The 21,675-nt window shown below is 45.0% G+C and overlaps 6 protein-coding genes across 6 annotated transcripts, besides 6 other annotated features; 4 read left to right on the top strand and 2 right to left on the bottom strand.

The window, feature by feature from the left end:
• Window positions 1-165: 165 nt before the first annotated feature.
• PVX_082720 (hypothetical protein, conserved) lies at window positions 166-1,603 on the top strand (the record flags this gene model as incomplete). The annotated part of the gene is made up of 2 exons (XM_001614094.1): window positions 166-355; window positions 525-1,603. 2 exons carry the CDS (start codon window positions 166-168, stop codon window positions 1,601-1,603), a joined length of 1,269 nt encoding a protein of 422 aa, XP_001614144.1.
• Window positions 1,528-1,595: a microsatellite.
• Window positions 1,604-1,794: 191 nt separating the features above from the next.
• On the bottom strand, window positions 1,795-6,540 carry PVX_082725 (hypothetical protein, conserved; the record flags this gene model as incomplete). Its single annotated transcript, XM_001614095.1, has 3 exons — window positions 1,795-1,972; window positions 2,121-2,553; window positions 2,769-6,540. 3 exons carry the CDS (start codon window positions 6,538-6,540, stop codon window positions 1,795-1,797), a joined length of 4,383 nt encoding a protein of 1,460 aa, XP_001614145.1.
• Window positions 6,541-6,899: 359 nt separating this feature from the next.
• Window positions 6,900-6,954: a microsatellite.
• Window positions 6,955-7,298: 344 nt separating this feature from the next.
• PVX_082730 (hypothetical protein, conserved) lies at window positions 7,299-9,311 on the top strand (the record flags this gene model as incomplete). Its single annotated transcript, XM_001614096.1, has 1 exon — window positions 7,299-9,311. One exon carries the CDS (start codon window positions 7,299-7,301, stop codon window positions 9,309-9,311), a length of 2,013 nt encoding a protein of 670 aa, XP_001614146.1.
• Window positions 9,312-10,111: 800 nt separating this feature from the next.
• Window positions 10,112-10,138: a microsatellite.
• PVX_082735 (sporozoite surface protein 2) lies at window positions 10,135-11,805 on the bottom strand (the record flags this gene model as incomplete). Its single annotated transcript, XM_001614097.1, has 1 exon — window positions 10,135-11,805. One exon carries the CDS (start codon window positions 11,803-11,805, stop codon window positions 10,135-10,137), a length of 1,671 nt encoding a protein of 556 aa, XP_001614147.1.
• A 3,226-nt stretch (window positions 11,806-15,031) lies between these two features.
• Window positions 15,032-18,400, top strand: PVX_082740 (hypothetical protein, conserved). The gene is made up of 3 exons (XM_001614098.1): window positions 15,032-16,226; window positions 16,611-17,335; window positions 17,487-18,400. Exons 2-3 carry the CDS (start codon window positions 16,622-16,624, stop codon window positions 17,601-17,603), a joined length of 831 nt encoding a protein of 276 aa, XP_001614148.1. The 5' UTR covers window positions 15,032-16,226; window positions 16,611-16,621; the 3' UTR covers window positions 17,604-18,400.
• Window positions 18,187-18,231: a microsatellite.
• Window positions 18,401-20,126: 1,726 nt separating the features above from the next.
• PVX_082745 (hypothetical protein) lies at window positions 20,127-21,574 on the top strand (the record flags this gene model as incomplete). The annotated part of the gene is made up of 1 exon (XM_001614099.1): window positions 20,127-21,574. Exon 1 carries the CDS (start codon window positions 20,696-20,698, stop codon window positions 21,572-21,574), a length of 879 nt encoding a protein of 292 aa, XP_001614149.1. The 5' UTR covers window positions 20,127-20,695.
• Window positions 20,254-20,308: a microsatellite.
• Window positions 21,522-21,546: a microsatellite.
• Window positions 21,575-21,675: the final 101 nt, after the last annotated feature.

Here is a 21,675-nt window from a genome sequence, read left to right as displayed (position 1 = left end):
GTTCGTTCGTCGGTTAGTTCGTTCTTTCTTTTTTTTTTTTTTTTTTTTCCCTTCCCGTTTAGGCGCCCCCCCCTTATCGCGCCTCTTCCCAAATGAGTGAGCCCAAAATGTGGGACGTAACCTCCTCGCCAAAGCTGTAACTTCATGCAAAAGAAAAAAAAGAAAATGAGTAACGAAAGCAAGGTGATGAACCAATGCTTCAATGGGAAACACAACATCTGCTTTAGTTTTAAGGGAAGGAGAGACGACCAGAGGGGGAGGAAAAGCCAAAGGATCGTCCTGCACAACTGCATCCAGACGCTGCTGTCGGACCCCATAGTTGTTCTGTACACGGATGACAATTATATTTGCACCGGTACGTTGCGCGCTTGGCGCGGGGGCGCTCGTGGTGTGTGTTAAGGCAGTCCGGGGTATGCGCCCGTCCATTGCTGTGATGATAATCTGCCCGTTCATCGCCTCACCCCTTTTCTTCACCTCTTTTCTTCACCCCTTTTTCCTCACCCCTTTTGCCCCCCCCACCGTAGGCTCCCTGACCGGGAAAGTGTGCCTGTTCAGAATCACGCGGAAGGAAAACAAGGGGGTCAACACAGATGTGTCCCTCCTCGAAGCGAAGCCGAAGAGGGGGGACTCTGAAAAGAACGACTCCACGGAGTTGAGCAGCAAGTCCGCAAGTGACACCCCCCAGCGTAACTCATTGGAGGACTCCTGCAGAGATAATCAAAATGGGATTGAAAATGACAGAAGCGACAGCATCGGGGTGGGCACGAGCGCAATGAGCAACCCCGCAGTAGGATTCAGCCGCAAAAGCAGCAACGGCACCATCGAAGTGCTCGAGAAGTATCACATCCTGTGCATGTTCAGGAACAACAGCATCAAGTCGATTTACATAGACAAGAATTACGCGTACGTATATTACGAGAGCTGCATAGATGTTTTTTGCATAAGGACCTACCAGTTTGTAAAAAAAATGAACGTAGAAGTGGCAAACAACAAGCAAGTGATTTACTTTGAAAACCTCATTCTCTTTAATAACTCCAAGAGTCTGTTCATATACGACATTAAAAATAATTGCACGAGTTATTTTTATAAAAATTTTTTAAAAAATATTGTAATTTTTGACTTTAATGTGAATTATCTCTTATGCTACAAAAACAATTTCGGGAAATGCCACATTCGAGTTTTACAAATAAATATAAATGCACAGAAATGTGAACACGAATTAATTTTTTGCGTCGATTTTTCTTCCAAGTTTATAAGTCATGGGAAATTTTTGGATGATGAAAAAATTATTGTTGCAAAAAATGGGAGGAGGTTAATCATTTTTGATTTTAAAAAAGCGGTGGATATGTACAGAATTAAAAAATTAAAAAAAAAAATTTTGGATATCTACAAATCGGTGGAAAATTTGCTTTTCATTTTGGTGGAAAATGAAATCTTCATTTTTAATTTATCCACTTTTATATTTTACAAATGTGTGCAGCTCCCCGCTGGGCTCTTCTACTTCAAGTGGTCCTACTTCATACGCCACAAGAATAACAAAATTATTTTTTCGTCCGACCGGGGGATTTACTTTATTGATTATCCCGTCGAGGAGGGCGCCTGACTTGCCTACGTCGCAAACGCGATGGCGTGAGACTTTCTGAGAGTGCTCCTCCATTTTATCCCCCCCGTTACGCCCCTTTTTGTGTGGAATTTTTTCTCCCCATTTGAGTCTTTTTCTTTTCTTTTTTTTTGTCCTGCTGAATGGTATATATCGCCACTTCGATGGCCCCGCGAACTCCCTTTTGAAAAAAATTACTCCCCCCAGATGTTGTAATTCTTGTTTGCGTCCAAGTACTGGTGGACGTCCGCAAAGGAGCAGGCGTACCGCTCGCTCGAATTCAGGAAGAGCAAAATGTCGTTGACGTAGTTCTCTTCGAATATGGCTTCCACTTGGTGCGCATACTTGAGCCTTAGCACGAGGTACACCTCGCTACGGGGGGTGGGAAGTTACGCAGTTGTGAAGGTGGAAGTGAGAAGGTGCAAAGGTGCGAAGTTACACAGTTGCGAAGTTACGCAGAGTGCCAACGCTGGGGAGCCCTCCACACCCGCTGGCGCGCAAATGAGGAGACTGCACTCACCTGAGCAGGCCCATTATTCTATACGTCAGGAGACCCACGATGTGGGAAAACAGTCCGGGGAAAAAGTCATTCTCGTCTGGCTTGTCCGTATTGGAGCAAATAAATAACTTCACGTAAAAATATATCCTCGGAAATAGGTTACAAACATTTTGCTTAAACGACTGGAGGCTCTTTTTCAGGTCATCGAGGTTGGAGCACTTGGGTGCTTCTTCCCCCCGCTCGTTGGTAACCTTCTCTGCGAATTCCTTTAACAAGTGGAAGTTTATTTCGCGCAAAAAGGAGAAGTCCATTTTATCCCCTGCGAGTTCCAAATCTGGTTGGCGACTCCTTTTGGCGTTCAAAAAATCGTGAGTCATTTTTTTAATTTCTTCCTCCTTTTCGAGCGCACCTTCTTTGTATTCCATCGAGAGGATTTTAATCAAGGGGGAACAAACTGTAGGAGAAGGGGGGGAGGGAAAGAAAGTGCACACGCAGATGGAAGGTTGTCTCTTTCGCTGAGATGGAGGTAGTCACATGTGTGTTTAGGGGCGAATAAGTACATGCACTCGCGCAGCTACTGAGAGCTGCTACTTCGAGTTGCTATTCGCGCCGCTGCTCCTCATCGCTGCTCCGCACCGCCGCTCCACACCGCTGCCACTCCGCGCGTACCCCTCGACACTGTCGCCACGGTGAAGTTGTAAACGGCCTCGTTGAAGGCGGCCAGGATTCTGTTCTGCACGCCGTTCTGCGAAGACATGTTGTACACCCTTTTGAAGAAGCACAAAATGGAGTTCTCATTTTCGGCCCCCCCTTTGTCGCTCTCCCTTTTCCCGCCGCCCGTCTGGCTCTCCATGGTCCACTCCTTTGGAGAGGCCCCAAAGAGGAGCTGCTCGGTCAAACCGCTGTGCAGATAGAAGCGGGCAAACTCGCGGTCCTTCGTAACTTTGTAAAACAAATAGAGTAAAAGACTCAAATTTTTGATTAAATAAAGAGAACCATTAAACATGTCCTGAGGGTGACTTTTCAAGTGGTCCTTATAAATGGAGCTTATAGAGTTGAAGCTATTTTCCAGGCACTCCCTGAACAGCTCCAGCAGCGTCTCTTCGTCGATTATAAAAAGTATCGTTTTCAAAATTAGGATGGTACCAATGATGTTCAGGTCTATACCGCGCAGGCCCAGTTTGGTGTCCTTATTAAATTCCCAGCGGTGGAAGGAAAACGGCTTGTACACATTCTTCTCGCTCAGCACCTTCCTGTTGCACTCGCTCGGATGCGAGTGCCCCCTGCTGGTTAGGCTGTCCCGGCTGGCCCGGCTCTCCTGGCTGCTTGTGCTCTCCATGGATGGGTCATCCACCTTCTGGGCGGCCCCACCCCAAGGATTTCCCTCCTCGCTATTGTCACAGCTGCGCATCAGCTCGCGTTTACCCCCCCCCGGTGGGTCCTTCCCCATGGGAGGGTTACTCCCCGCGGAGGAGTGCAACATATTCGCCTGACCGTTCGCCTGCCCGCTCGCCTGTGCGTTTGGCCCCCCCTCCGCCGATGCCACGTGTGCAGTTCCCACAGGGCACTCCCCAACCTGCGCATCACACGTGAGGAGATACTCATCATACAGAAAGTTGTTCACCATGTTGATGAATTTTTTCCTCAGAGGGTAGAAGCACACATAGGGCAAATGGGCAGTCGTATTTTTGGTGTAGTAGGAGATATACATCTCTATCACGTAGAGTAGCTTCTCCTTCAGAATTTTGCAAATATTTTTTAAGTAATCACAAATGATCCTATACGAATTATCACTATACGTGTCTATAACGTCCACGTAAATTATTCGGATGATCTTCCTAATCAATTGAATGTTGTTAAGTTGGAGGATGCAATCGTGAAGGCAGTCGAAGATACACACCCCGATGCTGTTCAGAATGATGCTGACCGAATTGGTAACTTTATTATTGAAAATGTGTTTGTACAGGTCCACCTCTAACTTAGAAACGTACATTGCCAAGAGGCACACATTTTTTATATACTTGCAAATGTCCTTCTTCAGAAGGTATTCAAAATTGCTCAACACATTACTGCTTAGCACATTGCTGTTGAGTATTTTTACCCTTGTGCTCACGTAGAAATTCTCCAGCTGGTTGTATTCCTCTGTGTAGAGGTCATTTTCATCCTCCACGGATTTTTCATAAATGAAGTGTATCACATCTCGCATGCAGCTGCATTTTATTTTGAACTTCCTATAGTACTCCACTTCGTTTATGTACTTGCTGAAGTAGATCATGTTTATATTTCTGTACATTTGACTCTCCTCCATTTGTTCCTCTGCGGAGAGGAGGTTTGGCATCTCCGTCGAATTGGCTTCCTCGTGCGGCGGCTTATCCTTCTGTTCGCCTGTCTCATCAGTTATGCCTTCAGGGGGGTCCTTCATTTGGTCAAATTTGACACTATCCACATGGCTGTCTTCTCCGGGTAGCCTTTTTTCGCACACAGAATTGGAAGACGGATCAGTTGGGGGATGCTTGCCCCATATGGGGTTGTCTCCGCCCAGGGTACTGCCCTCCCACCACTTCCCCTTACAGCTTAACTCCCTCGGTACATTCGAATCTTTACCATACAGGGGTAAACTCTCCCCCCCTCTCCCACCAGGCATATTCAACTCCGCGTTGTTTAGAACGTCCCTGAACAGATTAATGATGTACTTCAAAATGCGCCTTATGATGGCCTGGTACTTGGCCAGCTTCGCCTTGGCGTGCAAATAGGTGCCATTCTTCTTGAAGAACTTTATGGCCTCTTCGGAGAACTGCAGCATGTGATAGATTTCGTTCTTCTCGCTCCCCCGGTTGGCTCTACCGCGGCGGGGCCCTCCGTTGTGTCCGCCACCCGTTGCTACCCCATTGGAGATGCGCCCCGCGGAGCTCCTCCTTTGCTTCCTTTTCGCCCACCATATACGACCGCGCAGTTGCCCCTCCACGGGGTTGCCCCCCATTGGGCCAAGCCCTCCGCTGGGCTGCTGTACTCCGAGCTTGTTACTCCTTCCCGATTGGCAACTCACCCGTTTTGTCGCAACTTCCGCGGTTGCCTCTACCTCTTCCTGTTCGTACAACGCAGCGCGCTCCGCCTCGCCCTCACCATTAAGCGCGCCCCTTTGAAGTGCACCTTCATCGTGATGCTGCCCCCTCTGGGCGGCATATCCTCCGACAGGGAAGCTCACCTCTTCCTCCTTCTCCCAATCACTAAGTAAGTAGTTATCAATTTCGTGGCTCCCTTCATCCTCCGCGTTGTTCTCCTCACTGTGTGTGTCCCCCCCTTCCGTTCCGTATGAAGCTACCCCGTTTTGTGTATCCTCCGCGACCCAATTGTCCATGGGCACCTCTCCATCTTCATCCCCCGAGTCCGTCTCGCTCTCACCATAATCACTCTGCTCATCCCCCTCAAGCACCACCGCCGAGGATTCCTTCCCTCCACTTTTCTGCAAAGAATTATTATACATGTCAATGAAGTAGGCATATTCGTTTTTCTCCATGTGGCTGAGTACCTTCTCGAACCGCTCTACGTTGGTGTAAAATTTCAAGTGGCGTTCTACCCTTCGCTTGTTCCCCTTGATCACTTTCACTTCTTCATACCTGGAATAGTAGTTCAAAAAAATTGAGTAAAATGTGTCGTAAATGAATTGCTTCTTCGTCTCCAGCTTATCTAATTCGTCCCTAATCTTTTCATATGCACTGATGATGTGATCGATTTTTTGGATCATCGCTAGCAGGTTGGAGCTCCCCTGGCTGCATATCATTTTGACTTCGCCCACGCTTTTGTGTTCTTCCATTTTTCTGTTCATCTTGGAAATGACGTAGTAGTTTTGTACTTCGCTTAGGGGGTCGCTCCTCGGGTTGGTAATGCTCTCCCTGGTGCGCCCCTTCTTTTTGGTCTTTTCGTCTACTTTCTTTTTTGGGTGGATGTGCTCGTATGAGGGGCCATTCACTCCGCCACCCCGGTCATCCTTTTCCGCTTTGAGAGGGCAATCCCGTGGCGCGGTGGGGGCCGCGGTTTCGTCCCCCCGACTGCTGTAACTGCTGCTACAACTGATGGTGTAGCTACCGCCGTCCTCACCGCTATCCTCACCGCTGTCCTCGCCGCTTTCCCCCCCTAGTGGGCCACTTCCCTCAGCACCAGCTGCCACACAGCTTCGAGCTTTTATTTTACTCTCCCTACGTTTGGCCCTCCCCGCGGCCTGCAAAGAATGAGCCCCCCTGCCCTCTCCCTTCACCTCCGCCTGGGTCACTTCCCCACCACCCGACCTTTTCTTCCCCTTTGCCTTTTTACTAATGTATAGGACATTCTTCCTCCCCTCCTTCTCCAAGCTAACATCATCACCTGCAGAGTTATCTAGCTTGTTTATATATTCATATAACTTAAAGAACAGCTTATCTTTGTTGCTGGTTCCCCCCTCCATTTTAATTTCCCCCTTCCAGCGGTGGCACCCTTTTCACCAACGGTCACGTGCTCACGTGCTCACGTTTAGCTCGTCTTACACATTATTGTTTAACCGCCGAGCAAAGAACCATGCAAAGCGGCAGCCAAATGGCGGGTACGCTAGCAGATATACCCACGCGTACACCTATGTGCATATGCATACATCCCACAGCTACGCGCAAAGTTTTCTTAATTTCAAACGTGATGTAATTTCGAGACCAGGCAGAGTGCCCCTTCTGTTTCCTACGTAAGGTGAGGATGCCTCGATTGTATGCGAGCTGCCCGACAATTTTCTTTAAACAGTTGGTACTTTTAAACCAAGTGGGGATATCCACCGATTTGAGAGAGAAAAAAAAAAAAAAAAAAAGGGACCCAATTTCGCGGCAACGCGCGCATGAGCGGTGTATTGAAATGCACTGCAATGTAGCGCAAAATTGCCGCTAACCTTTTGTGTAGAAAGAGAGCCAAGCCTATTTGGGCCAAATGGGAAGGCCCAGCAAAAAATTGATCATTTAGGAGAAATAATTCCCCCATTGGGATGGTCAAACAGAGTGGATAACTCCCTTTTACGAGCAGTGCTCCTCCGTTTACTCTTTAAAAAGGGTGTTTTTTTTTTTTTTTTTTTCTTCCCCTATTGGGGGATGCGCCTGGCAGGTTGTTTTATCCCCCCTCAAGCGGTGTGAAAATCCACATCATGCGAACTACACCTCCTTCCCCGAAGCGGAAGAATGCGTAACAATGTCCGATTTCCTGGGCACGAAACTGACCAACCACGACGTGAGTGAAGTGAGGAGGGAGTTTCGCAAAAAGAGGAAGCACAGCCACTACGATGAGCACGACTTTTATGTGTACTACAGAAATTTGCTAGCGGAGGAAAGGAAGAAGAGGGAGAAGCGCGAAAGCAGTAAAAGGAGGAAGGAAAAGCAGCAGGCAGAGGCAGAGGACGAATTCAAGCCCTGCAATTACCTATCCAGCAGGTACAAACGGAAAGAAGATGTAACCAAAAAAGGGTTATATGACTACATCGATGAGGAGGATAGCATATATGAGGATATAATTACCAGTGCGCACTTTGATGATAAGGCCAATTACGCAGATGATGACCTCCGGTTTAGCTTTTTCAACGAGAGTGTGTCCTACGCCCTGCTAAGAAACAACAATTATATTGATGGCATTCCCATCGGAATAGACATGAAAGTGGCAAACAAGTATATAGAGGAAGATGTACCTAAGGGGAGCGGCGCCGAAACGATTGCTAAACAGGATTGCCTCGCATCGAGGGGCACTCCTACACATGTTACTCCCCCCCCTGATGAAGAGCCAAACGCACAGGGTGGGAAGAACTGCGCAGAGTCCAACCACGATGTTATCCTCAAAGGGGACTCTTCCAAAAGGCGAAATCCGATAGGCCCCAAACTGCCAAAAATTTTCGAACAAATTAGACACAAGATAGAAGAACAAACGCACACAAAGGAGAGGAGCGAAAATGCCTATATAAACATTTTATCTTCTCGAAATCGCCTCATTTCCATCAAAATGGAAGAACAGAAGGCGTTTGAAAAGTTAATTAAAGAGATATATAAGCCAAAGAATAACTTCGAAGGGGCCTTTTATAAAAAGAACCAAAACAGTATTGACCAAGTGAAGAAGCGCGAATTTGATCGCCTGCGGAAGGATTTCCTTTTACTGCACCGAAGGGGCATCCACGATGAGGGGTCAATCGCCAAACACGCACAGATCGAAATGACAGCAACAGGGAGGAGGCAAACGTTTGGGCAGACGGATTATGAAGACTATTCGGATAGCTCCCTAGAAAATGTATACCCAAGTTCAGCACGGCGAAACGAAAAGAAGGGTCACGGCATGCTGCTCGACAGGAAGAGCAGACAAAGCGAAGACCGTTGCATAATCCCATACAGTAGCCTCAGCATTGATGTAGACAGCGGTGAGGAGGACGCCTTCGTTTTGTATAACCCAGGGGAGCATCAAGCGGAAGAAATGCTACTACTTCGGTCCAAATTTTATCGTTCACTTTTTGGGAGCACACAGGTGGGGAAGCCTGACAGAGGAGCCCTTGCAGACGAGATTGAAGATCTGAACGTGAGATATGCAAAGCTAATTAACCCCAACATGGAGGTGAAGCTGAGCAAAAGCGAGTTACTCGAATTGTATGCGCCCAAGAAGAGCTGGGTGCAAAGCGGGCGTCCTTTAACGCGCGAGGAGGAGGAGGCGCAAAACGAAATCTACGTGTTGAAAAATAAAATTAATTTTAACAACGACTTGAAGAAGAGGCATAGGTTTTATTTTTACTGCAGAGTGAAGGAGGGGAGGATGGATGCGGATGGGAGGATGGATGCGGGTGGAAGGACGAATGCGGATGGGAGGATGGATGCGGGTGGAAGGACGAATGCGGATGGGAGGATGACTACTGATGGGAGGATAAATCCGGATGGAAGCGTGAGCAGACGCGTGGACAACATCCTGAGCGCACCGGAGAGGGCAGAATTTGAAGAACTCATGGGGAAGCTAAAACGTTATTACCTCGACTTTTACAACAGAGAAATTGCCAACGAGGATGTGAACACCAACTTTCAGATTCAGGAATACCAGTTTGCCAAATGTCTCTACGAGAAGTTAGGCATTTCGGACCCTTCCGCGGGGGACCACAGTGGCGCAGAAGCGGAGCGGTCCATCGTCGACGATTTTTTGAAAATCCCGCAGTTCGTTTTTGATGCCATTTTTTGCGCATAAAATGGGGGGTACAAACAAACTCCGCAAGGATGTGCCCTCCCCCCCTGTGTAGCACTCCACACGGCCAACTCGTTCGCGAACATATGTGAGCAAAACGGACTGGTAATCCGAGCGTGGCTGAATTGGAGTGTTCATTTGTCCGCTTACACATGGGGAACTGCTCCCCCCTTTGAGCCCCCAATAAATAATACCCATTTTATGTGTCGTTTTTTTTTTCCTACTTCGCGTCGCACTTTTTTTGTTTTTTTGTTTTTTGTCGATTTGCTTTTTCTTCATTTTTTCCCAACGAAGAGGCATTTTAAAAAGTAGCACAAATTATGACCGTATTATGTAACACAAACGTGGTAAGTTTTCATCAAAAAGGGGTTAAAAAAGAAGGGGGAAAATGTGGCGGCGAGGAGTCGCCAAAAAAAGGAAAAAAAAAAAAAAAATAGTGTAAAAGAGTGTAAGGTACAAAAGCGTACAAGGTGCAAACGAATGAAGCAAATGAAAGGTGAAGCATACAAACGTGACTCATGAAGTGGCGAAACAAACGGTGGGGTGGGTCGAGCGGAATAAAAAAGCGATTAGTTTGGGAAGAACATCCTCTTAATTTTATAAGTGCAGCTATTTAAAAATTGCGTTTTCAGTTGGGTGCGCGGGCCTTCAAGCACACTGCGTGCGCACTCCGGCCCGGCTCCTTACTCATCAGAAGCAGTTCCAAGCAGTTCCAGTAACTTCCTATCAGTCCCAGTAACTTCCTATCAGTCCCAGTAACTTCCTATCAGGCCCAGTAACTTCCTATCATCTCCAGTAACTTCCTATCAGTCCCAGTAACTTCCTATCAGTTCCAGTCGTTATCCTCGGGCAGCTTGAACTGGTCCGCCTCCGCAACGTCTTTTTCATCCTCAGCCATCGCCTCATCGAAGGGCGCAGGCTCACCGGCCATTCCTGCGGCGCCTCCGCCAGCTACGAAATTGTACGCGAATCCAACGCAGCCGACCAGAGCCAACCCGGCAATCACTCCACCTGCAATTTTGTAGCCATTATTTGATGACTTCTTCGCTTTATCCTCAGGCTGTTCGTAGTCAGATGGGACGGGATTATTGGGAATGTCCGAATTTTCGTTAGCTCTGTTATTGTTTACGTGTGTGCTTCCGTGTGGTCTGGCGTACCTATCACGAGCGGAGTCTTTTCTACCAGGATGAACCGTTTTGTTCTTGTTGGCCATGTCTCTTTCGTTATCAAGTGGGTTTGGAATGACCTTTTCGTTCACTCCATATCCGTTTGAGTCTGAGCGTTCTGGTTCATTTACGTTGTTGTCTTGGGGCACCTCCTGCTCCATTGGTAACTCTTCTGGGCTATCTGGGTTATTCTGAACATCTGCTGGGAATTCCTCAGAGGAACCTCCAGGAACTGCAGGGGGTAATGGAAGGACGTTTGACTCATCAGGTACAGAGTCATCGGCTGGTGGGAAGACATTTTCTTCGACTGGGTTTCCATCCGCCCCTTCATTTGCAGGTGGAACTTCATCATCATCTTCATCAGGCACATCTAGGCCTTTGTTAAAATTGGGGTTTTCATTCTCATCATCCGTATCACGTGGGTTGACATCTTCTGGGACAGTTGGGAGAGGAGCAGGTACGGGCAGAGGCTCAGGTTCCACAGGGCATTCTCCCTCTTCACATTCGCTAACCATGTGAGTGGTACATTTTTCATGCAACGATGGTCTTGACCTGCTGTGGGTTCCCCTTCCACAAGTAACGCTGCACGCAGTCCATGGGTCCCAGGGACCACAGTTAGCAACTCTTTCCACTTCAGTACATACCTTTGCAATAAAAGGTTTGATGAGAGCTACGGCCTCATTCCAGTCAGCATAGGAATAAAATTTACAGTTTGGCTCACGAGGGCGGCACCCAGCTATTAGCCTATTGAACTGGTGGTTTATGCCTTGTCCAACTCCTATAACAGCCAAACTCACATTTCTTTGCTTTAATTTATTGGCTACCTCCAAGGCTCTGTATTTACTGTTGGGTACACCATCAGTCATTAGGATAACCAGTTGGATTGCTTTTTCTCTGTTAACTCGGTCGTTTAAATGCTTCTGCACTTCATCCAGAGCAGCGGTCATATTGGTGGTACCGTAAGGTGTGTATGTCTTTCTCAATTCTGTAACTTTACTTAGTGCTTGTCTTTTGTCTATAGACTGGCCACTGCCAAGCCTTATCAATTCAGTTGTGTAGTTTCCAAATAAATTCATATACAAGTTGATGGTGTCCCTTGAGAGGCTAAGGCTGTTAATCAATCCGTTGAGCATTGGTATAACCTTCGTGATCCAATTCGGGTACCCAATACTTCCAGACCCGTCAACTAGGAGGTATAAATCGACGCTCTCGTTACATACTTCCTCACTATACTTCACTTCGTCCACAACCTTTTCGTCGCCTCTGGCGAATATACTCACGTACAGGAGGAAAACCACCAACAGGTAGCTTTTGTTCTGAAGTAGCTTCATGGTTTTGGAAGAGGGGTAATAAAAAAAAAAATGGGAGCTCTGGCTCGTTTTTGTGGCCGTTTGTAAAAGTTGTGTCTCTATACGTATATGCAAGCCTATATTCTGGGCACACTGACGCGTCGAAGCGGCGTTTCGACGCAACGGATTCGTTGAGCAGTACGGAACACCACGATGGGGGGGGCGTGTGCTGGGAATCCTTTATAGGGCATAAACAGCGTGGTGGGAAGGAGACGCACAAAAGGGGGGCAAACGAGCATGTCAGGGGGGGTACGTATTTGCGTGCAGGTACTTATTCGTGTATATATTTGTGTGTTTGAGTATTTTGTTTTTTTTCTGCCTCGCACTCGAAGGAGTGTATCTGGCCGCCGATAAGGAAAACCGCGCGCTCACACAGACATGTATACACACTTACGTACGCAAACATACGCAAATGTACACACATACTTATGCAGACGCAAATGCTTATTACACGTTTCACGAATGCGTGTTTGCAGAGCTTCCGGTTAAGCAAAAAAAAGGGAAAAACAAAATTATTTTGGTTCAGTTTGAAGGTCTTCACCAAGTGGGTTGGGCAGGGGGTACAAATATCTCACATTTAGCAACTGACGAAAGTTAAATTGGATATTCACTTAAATTAAAGTTGTGTTAACATTTCCACATTTATTTTTTGAGAAAAAAAAAAAAAAAATGTAAATGAAGACAAGCAAAGGCAAATATAGTTCTTTTTACAAATTATATATACCAAAAAAAACAAAAAAAAGGAAGCAAAAGAAGCAAAAGGGTTTTTAAAAAAAAAAAAAAGGGAACAAGTTGATAAACACACAACAGTTACATGTTTAAAAAAAAAAGCTTATTAAAATTGAGCTTTTTATTTGTTTTTTTTTGTTGTTGTTGTTCTTCTTCTCACATAATCATGTTAAAGTAAGAAAAAAGGGTCAACCTTTTGTGATGAAAAATGAGATATAACAGGAAAAAAAAAAAAAAAAAAAAAAAAACAACCAATCAGACAGTTGTAAAATGGTAACTAAGCTTCACATGAAGCTGCCTTTTGATCAGAATTTGCGACAAATGCGAGAAGAAGGGTAAACTTATGCGTACAACACAAAGGGTACAAACATATATGTAAGCTTGCAAATGGAATATGCTCTCGCGCACATTCAATTTTGCTGCTGGTAAGATGGCTCGTGCGGACGAGAAACAGACTTAATCACATGCATGCTTCCTTCGAAAAAAGACAAGCGCGCATTCCGCGCGTACATGTAAAAATAAAAAAAATTGCACGCAGCATCATGCGTCAAACGTGAAGGATCAAATCAGCCGCGCGAAACTTCTACCCGAACAGGCCTGCACAAATGGGTGATCTCTGCAGAGACAAGAAGAAACCTACACATATACACACAAAACAAAGCCGGCTGCGGAAAAAAAATGGCTAAAAGGGGGGGAAAAGTCTCTCAGCATATGAGCGACTCAATTCCCTCAAGCTTAGCAAAAACAGCCGCGCCATTTTGAATGCATTTTTTTTGCATGCAATCAGCTTCTGTAATGCCGCAAAAGGGGGAAAAATTAAAAATGAAACGTAAAAAATTGAAAAATGAAAACGTAAAAAATTAAAACGTAAAAAATGAAAAAGTAAAAAATTAAAAACTGATAATGTGAAAAAAGACTCCCCAAAAAAAAAAAGCATTTTGGCTAGCTCGCCACAAAACAACAATGAATAATCGAAAAAAAAAAAAAAAAAAAAAAAAATTTCGAAATTCACTCCCTTTTATGAACATTTCCCCCCTCCGGCAATCTCACGCGAAAGCCTTTTTTATGCAACATTTTTCAAAAAGCAAAAAAGACAATAACATGGGCACATTTGCGGTTTGCCCGTTTGGCATATTACTGGTTTGAATTTTTTCCCATTCTGTCATTTTGCCGTTAAGCCATATGTACCCACCTTCGCGTCTCACTCATTTTTCCCTTTATTGGAGTTGCCTGTGGACACATGCATCCGTTTGGCCAAAGCGCTTTTCAAAAAAGTAAAATGCCAAGAATGGGGAAGGTCACCACAAGAGTGGTTACGCTTTTAAGCAACGGTGTGTAAAGTGCACCTCTGTACACAGATTTGCTCATTTGTTAGTGGCCTCACCTGTTTTTGTTGTTTTTTTTTTTCTCCTTTAAATGGGACCCCTCTCAACGTATTAAAAGAAGAGAATATCTTTAAGCGGTATTTTCCAACACCTCTTCCTCATTTTTTAGACGTTTGCGCCAAACGAAAAGGTCAATTTAGGGATGCCATATAACGCATCAGGCGGTATATTTTTTTTTCCTTTTTATGTGTACAAAAATTAGCACTTTCTTAAGTACAGAATAATTTCCTCATCGAAACGAATTAATTTGCTTTTTACTTCACGCAATTGTGTAGGTGCAATTGTGGCGAAAAATAAAAAGCATTATTCCCCACACACCATAATAACGAAGTGGTGTTTTTAAAAAGCAAAAGAAAAGTCCCATTCTGCATAAGAATTTCACGCGAATTGGAAATTCCCCACTTAAGCGAAACAACGTGATTTCGACGTGTCTCATATAAAAGTCCCGTTTGCGCCATACAGGGGAGTAATTCCTGCCAGGCACACATGTGCGGAGAAACTCACCGCGTGTTCCTTTACCAAATGTAACGCTAAAAATGCGCGACAAAGAAAAGAAAAAAAAAATTCTCAAACTGGCTAAAATATGCGTTTTTTTTTTTATACCCGCCGACATTCCCTTAACTGCGACACGCTGAAACAAAACCATTTTGGTGAATTTTCACTCGTGGTATTTAAGCCTCTCTTAAGAGGGACGGTCTAGGATTTTTCCGCATCGTACGTTTAAGCTGGCCCCCATTTTTACGAACGGGGGGGGTAAATGCTCATCCTGTATAATTCGTGACGTGTGCATACGGCTACATACAACCATATGCAACTATACATAATTCACCTCTTTTTTTCCCTTTGTGGATGCGCCTACCTCCGTAGTGGCAACACATACGCGAGGGTATATCTCAACACAACAGAGTGGCAGCTCTAAGCTAAGCCTTACCGGTACTTCAGTCAAGGCTGCGAAATGAGCGGTGGTTTCTTACATTATGGGAAGATGTCCCTCCCAGAGGAAAAAAAAAAAAAAAAAAAAATATAAACATACAAACATACATATACATTCATATTATATGCGCGCCATACGCATTTCCCTTCCCCGTTGCGCGTAACAAAATCGGCAAATCTGAAATTAACAAAATTAACCCCACCTGCGCAGCTTGTTTTTTCTCCTTAATCATTTTTTTATTTTTCCCGCGAAGTTCCGATTTCATTTTTTTTGTCACATTTTTCGCAAAATTAAGATATATTCATCCTCTCAAAGAACACTTTTTTAACATTTTCTTTTTTGTCAAAAATGGGGTGGAAATTTTCTGATTAATCGAAAAGAAGAGTATACATAAATATACGAGAGGCATATAACTTATACGTACTTAAATACACGTACATGCGTTTGCGTTTTATATGTCATCGATTCTGCAAAATTCCCTTCGTTTCGTAGGTTAGCCTTTTTTTTTTTTTTTTTCCATTTTTGTTTAAGCAGCCTCCGTCCGCCCTTCCATGAGCCGAGGAGATGCTTTTCCATTCGTGTTCATTCGGCCCAATAGCGAGTTCCTCAAAAATAGGAGGATTGTGTGGAACGGCGGTGATAATGCTCTTTCATTTCCCGCGTTAGCAAGCACGCAAAGGCGCATGTATATATGCACGCTGGCGAAAACGAACTTCCATCAGCAGTCTGCTTGCTCGAGTACAAACGATGCGTGGGAAATATGACCTCCCAATTTTGAAAAATTAAAAGGGGAGAAAAGCCTCTGCGAAGGTGAGTAAAACGGACGTATATATCTTCGTCTCTGCCTTCTACCCACCCGTACGCGGCTACGTACATACATATATTTACGTGTGCGATAGAGGAACATATCGAAGCATCGCCTCCCCCCCCAAAAAAAAAACAAACCACACGCAGTTATGTAAAAAAAAAAAAAAGCAAAAAAGATGAATACATTTAGCGGTTTTGCCCCTAACAATGTGAGCAGTTCAAATGTGAGCAACCCGTTGAATAACTTCGTGGGATCGCAACCACAAACCGTTTCTTCGAATAATATACAGAATGACAGGGCTGCTGGGTTGGGCAGCACTTTTAATAGCGCACCCAGTGCGGCTAACAATTTTGGTAACCAAACAAACGTATTGACAGGTGAAGGCACATCGACTCAAAGCGGGTTCACAGGGGTGTTAAACAAGGGCGCGATTCCCGGCGAAAACAAGGCAGACAATTTTGCCAGAGTGCACCCCCCCAGTAATGGCACTCCCAATCAGAATGCCAGCAGTGCCAGTAACAACCAAGTCGGCAGCAGTAACAACCAGGTAAGCAACAGCAACTGTAACAGCGGGAAGGCTGATGAGTTGAAGAAAAACTCCGAAAAGGACAATTCGCAAATTGAGCGCCAAAATGGAAACTTTAGCTTTGAAAATAAATTCAATTTTAACAGCTCCCTAAAGATTAGGAAGTCCCTGACGGAGCAGCTTTGTGGTAAAATAATGAGAGAGAAGTGGAATGCGTGTTTGCCAAGTGTTGCATATGTCTCGGTGGGGAAGGCCTCTCCCTCCTGCTTCAACGTGTGATTATCTCCCATGATGAGTTGCACACAGGGAGGCATATTTTGCCCACTCTTTGTATGCTTCTCCTCACTTTGTATGTTTTTCCCCCCTGTGTGTATATCCACACCTACCTACCTGCATCCCCCTTAGAGGAAATCTCGATGAAGCTTGGCACAATATTCATGTGCAAGTCGTACCTCGAAACGTACGTGTTTGAGAGGAACCCGTACATGATGAACTTCATTTACCTGAAGGATGAAATGAGCGAGTCGAAGAACAGAGTGATGAACTCGCTGCTGCTCAGCTCCTTCTGCAATTTGATATGGAACACGCATATATACAAACATGAGTATTTAATTTCGAAGGAAATATTAAGTAAGTACGCCAAGGCGGTGGAAAAAAATCCAGATAAAAATAACTTTTGCATTGTGCCAATTTACAACTTGGAGAAGGTGAAAATGGCGTTAAGTGATCAGGAAAAAAATATAAAAATTCTTAAAAAAAGAAAATTACATATTAAGAAGAATAATGAAAATCTTCTATTCATTTTGTATATCATAAAAAATAATTTTCTCGAAATAAAAACCAAAGCACAGCGCATCATTCAGAGACTGCTATTCCGATTGGACATACTGGACAAACTTTTTATGTTAAAAAATAACGCCGTTTTTTTTTCCAATAAATACGAATTTAATAAATTCAAGTTGATGGAAATTTTGGATTTTTTTAACTCCTTCAATATAGACAGTCAGCTGCAAAAAATTAACAAAAATATAAAAAACCTTGTGCAGGAGAAAAAGAACCTCCAGAAGTTCCTGCACGCGGATAACGAGTTTACCAACTCGTTGAGGAACACCGTTGTGAAGAATGAGCAGGTGAGCTTCACGCGGCGCGGGGGTGGAGCGGCCCGGTTGAAAAAAAAGGATAACGCCAATAAAGACTGCGTCTCAATTATGCCGTGTGGGAGTGTCCCCAAGTTACCATGCATTCACCTCATTTCGCCCGTTTTTATTCCCCCCTCTGTAGGATATAACCGACCTGAAGGGAACAACCTCGGAGATTTGCATCAACCTGGAGGAGAACAAAGAGTACATGTACCACCTGAACGCATTTGAGAGGGAAGAAAATTACGAAATGTTATAATGACATTTTTTTTAAAGAAAGGAATTCCCCCCTGATGTGTTAAATTTGTTTTTTTGCTGTCATTTTTGCTGTCATTTTTGCTGTCATTTTTGCTGTCATTTTTGCTGTCATTTTTTGCTGTCATTTTTGCTGTCATTTTTTGCTGTCATTTTTGCTGTCATTTTTTGCTGTCATTTTTTGTGTATTTTTTTTTTTTTTTTTTCCCCACTGAGCCTTCACACACACTTGTTTGATAACCATCTCTACGGTGTACTTTTTTACAACTTTGCAAAAGTGTTTATAAAATACTTATGCATGTGCGTGTACACGCCGTTTGCCTTTTTTTTTAAATTTGTTTTCTGCCTCCCCCTTTGACATAAAAACGTGATTTGTTTAACCTCCAAAATGGGTAAAATTATTCGCCTTAATGTGCAAGCTGCGTCAGCAGTAGGGTGACAGGGAGAAAAATCCCGCCGTAAGTACTTTTTTTATTGCAGCCCCAGTCGGATTGGGCCGCATACCATCTGTTTTATTTTATTTTTTTTTCTGTCAACAATTTGAAGAAGCAAAAAATATAATACGCAATTGCGCAGGGGCAGATGTTTCACTGGAAAAAAAAAAAAATTGCCAAATGATGGTAACGTAACGGTGAACAGTTTGGCCGCTTCTAAAGGACAAACAGATGAGCTAGCAGGGGATATACTCGCTCCTTCGCCAGATAAATCCACATTTTAGAAAAGGAGGAACTATACCCCCCAATGTTGCTTCTTTTTTTTTTAGCCCCCCGAATGGTGCACATTTCGTTTCCTTCCCCTTTTGTCGCCAAGAAGGGGTGGAAGTGTACCCACTCGAAGTCGACGGGCTCGACCGCGCTGTAGTTGCGCATTCGATTTGTGGAAAATCCTATTGTGGGAACACTAGGAGCTAACCCACCTGGCAAAAGCGCGCCAAGATGTTTCCTGCTCAGTTCCTACGTAGGACAGCTACACGTAATGCGCAATAAACAAATCAGGGGGAAATAAACCGCTTGACTCATTTTGCCTTCCCCACGGAAGAAAGGAACATGAGTGGGCAATGTCACACACTAGGTGGTCACTATGCATGGTTAGTTTATTCATATCCCTCCGCATGTGTTGCCGTTCTGCTTGTTAGGATTTGCCAAAAAGAAATTCTTCGCCTCGACAAGGGAGCAAAATCTGGGAAACACAGCTCAATGCAGCGGAAATGAAGCCACAACCGATGTGTACGATAATTACGAAGCGCTAAAAAATGTGAAGGAGAAAAGCAGCCTTCAGAGCGCACTAAAAAGATTTCGCGAAATTGTTCAAAGGGAAACGAAGAGGAAAGGGTATCATTTTTACGCTGGATGGCCCCCGAGAAACAGGATAAGAATTACCCAAGATGAGAAGGTAAGGTGATGTGGGCGTTCAACGGAAAGGAAAAGGTGCCGAGCGAAAGGGTGTGAAAATGGAGAGGCATACGAGCGGTGGAGTGAACGCGAGTGACATGTATACGCATGTTGCCCTACACTGATACGAATGTCCCTCCATCCCATGTGTCTTTTTTGTTTTCCCAGTCGTGCATTAGATGAGATGGAGATGCAGCTTCACCCAAGTGGGGAACCATTAGGGGGAGCCGTCTCTCCCTACCCCTTCCAATTCACCACGTTGACACTCCATTTTTTCTCCCCAACGGGGCACACCCTCTTCCATAGCTGGGCCTGTATGGACGTACCCTGTTTGTCCTCAACCGAGTAAAAGGAGTGAAGGAAGTGGAGCCGAATCTATGCATATGTTGCAAAAACAAGAATATCCTTTTTTTGAACAAACCCGAATTTGAGTCTTTGTTAAAAAATATGGAGGCCATAAAGCATCAACTGCAGGAGTTCGCAAAAAAGCTCTGACGCGAAGGAAGTCGTGGCGACGGCGCTCTTTTCTTCTCAGTGGCGTATGTCTACGTTTGGCATAGTTGCGAAGGACGCGCGTCATTGGGTCCCCCCTATTTTCCTGCACATCGCCCTATAAGCGGAGGGCACGTTATTAGGGTCATCCCCGAGCGACATGTGCAGATATGCCTTTGTGCACGTTCGTTGATTGGCGGCGATAGGCAGCGACTGACGGCTTCTTAGCTGCGGCCATTTCGCAAACCGGGCGGTGAAAGCTCCTCCTCGTTTGGGCTGCCCACATGGGTACACAGATAGGTGTACGCGGAGCTACCCACGGGTGGTCCTTTTTTTTTTTTTTTGTTTCATTTGAGTGTTAACAACGTGGCGTGCCCCCTCGCCCGTTTTTCCACGCTGCTTTATTTTTGTGCCAATCAGTTTTCATCCCCCAGCGTATTCCGCCGAGGGGAGGCAAAACGGTACGTAAATGACTAGCAAAGAGGAAAAAAAAAAAAAAAAAAAAATACATATATGTATGTATGCATGTATACATAATGGTAAGAGGAACAAGTAGGGAGGCACGAAAATTACGCAAATGAGCAAAAACGAAACAACGCAGGAGCTGCAACTTGTCAGTTTTTCCCCTTTTTCGCCAAACGTGAGCAGTTTTCAGTTGGCAATTTTCAGTTGGCAGTTTTCAGTTGGCAGTTTTCAGTTTTCGGCTTCCATTTGGCCGTTGGCGGCGAATTTCTCTCACATCCGTTTTGCCCCCCTGCGAAACTTTTCCTTCCCCAATCCTGTCGTAAGGCAAAACAATTTTTAAACATATCGTCTGGCGCAAAAAAAGAAAAGGATAAAAAAAAAAAATGTATAGAGAAGGGCAAACAATGAATTAACGCAAAATGGGGAATACACCATACGGGCATTTCAACTCGGCGAAAAATGTCACTCGTGAAAGCGCATAAATGTGAGCATTCGCGTTGGCACCATTTTGTAGTGTCTAGCAGCGGCATTTAAAAAGTGAAAAAAAAGGCAAACGTGGGGGGTGAATTTAGGCGAAGTGAAGCAAAAGAGAAGTGGAGGAAGGCCGAGCCGAACGCAAAGCGAAGGGGAGGCCAGCGCGAAATGCCTGCTTGCTTGAGCCGCTCCTCGCCATGCGTACACTCCTTTGTTCTACCCACGCAATGAACGTACCATTCGGGGAAAGGAAAAATTTATTCACACGCACAAAATGAAGGACACCATGTTGAACAACCCCCTGGATGTATACAAAAAGGAGGCAACCAATGGGGAGGATGTGAAGGTGGCAAAGAAAGGCCACTCAAAGGAGGAGAGAAAAAAGGACGAAGAGAAGTTCCTCCATGCCGATTCGCTAAGTGACATTTCAATCTCGACTGTAAGCAACAGCACAGGCATCGACTCAGATTTGTATATTAATGTTGTCCGGAAAATTAAAAAAGAAAAAAGGCAAAGGAGACGAGAAAGGGAAAGGGAGCGGAAGAGGACTCGGAAGAGGAAACGGGGAAGCAGAACGAGGAGCAGAACGGGGAGCGCCGGTAGAAGTGGAAAGGAGGACCAACGGGAGCAACAGCAGGTCCTGGTGGACCAAAAGGACGAGCACCAAACAGGCACTCAGAAGGAACAGAAGGGAAGCCAAAAGGAGGAGCAACATGTAGGAGAATGGAAAGAGCGCGAGAGTGGTAGCAAGGAGGATATCGAAAAAAGGGACAAACGGGAAGACAGAAGAGATTCCAAGAGGGAGCGCGAAGGGGAGGGCGAAAGGGACCACAAAAGGGACGGAAGGAGGGACCAAAAAAAGGATCCCAAAAAGGAGCACAAAAAGGAGCACAAAAGTGAGCACAAAAGTGAGCTCAAAAAGGAACACAAAAAGGACCTCAAAAAGGAGCACAAAAAGGACGACCAAGCAGAGTACAGGAAGAAGAGGAAGAAGAAAGAGTCCACACACGAAAACAGGTCCACTGAAGACAAAAGGACGAAGAGGAAAAGGGTTTCCAAGGAAAGCTACGATAGCGACAGAAGGCACAGGAAGCAGACGGACGCAGACAGGAAAAAAAAACACAAAAGGTCCAGATCGAGGACCAAAAGGTGAGTGCCCCATGTGTCAACAATGAAGTTTTGTTGAATAAAAAAAATGGGCGCCTGTCTGTTGTGCAAGGAGTCTCTCGATGGTGAAGCCCACATGACATGGTA

This window comes from Plasmodium vivax, chromosome 12, assembly GCF_000002415.2.
Source record: "Plasmodium vivax chromosome 12, whole genome shotgun sequence".
In the NCBI taxonomy this organism is placed as follows: domain Eukaryota; phylum Apicomplexa; class Aconoidasida; order Haemosporida; family Plasmodiidae; genus Plasmodium; species Plasmodium vivax.
The sequence above is the reverse complement of the archived record's forward strand: the minus strand, read 5'-3'. Positions and strand labels throughout refer to the sequence as shown.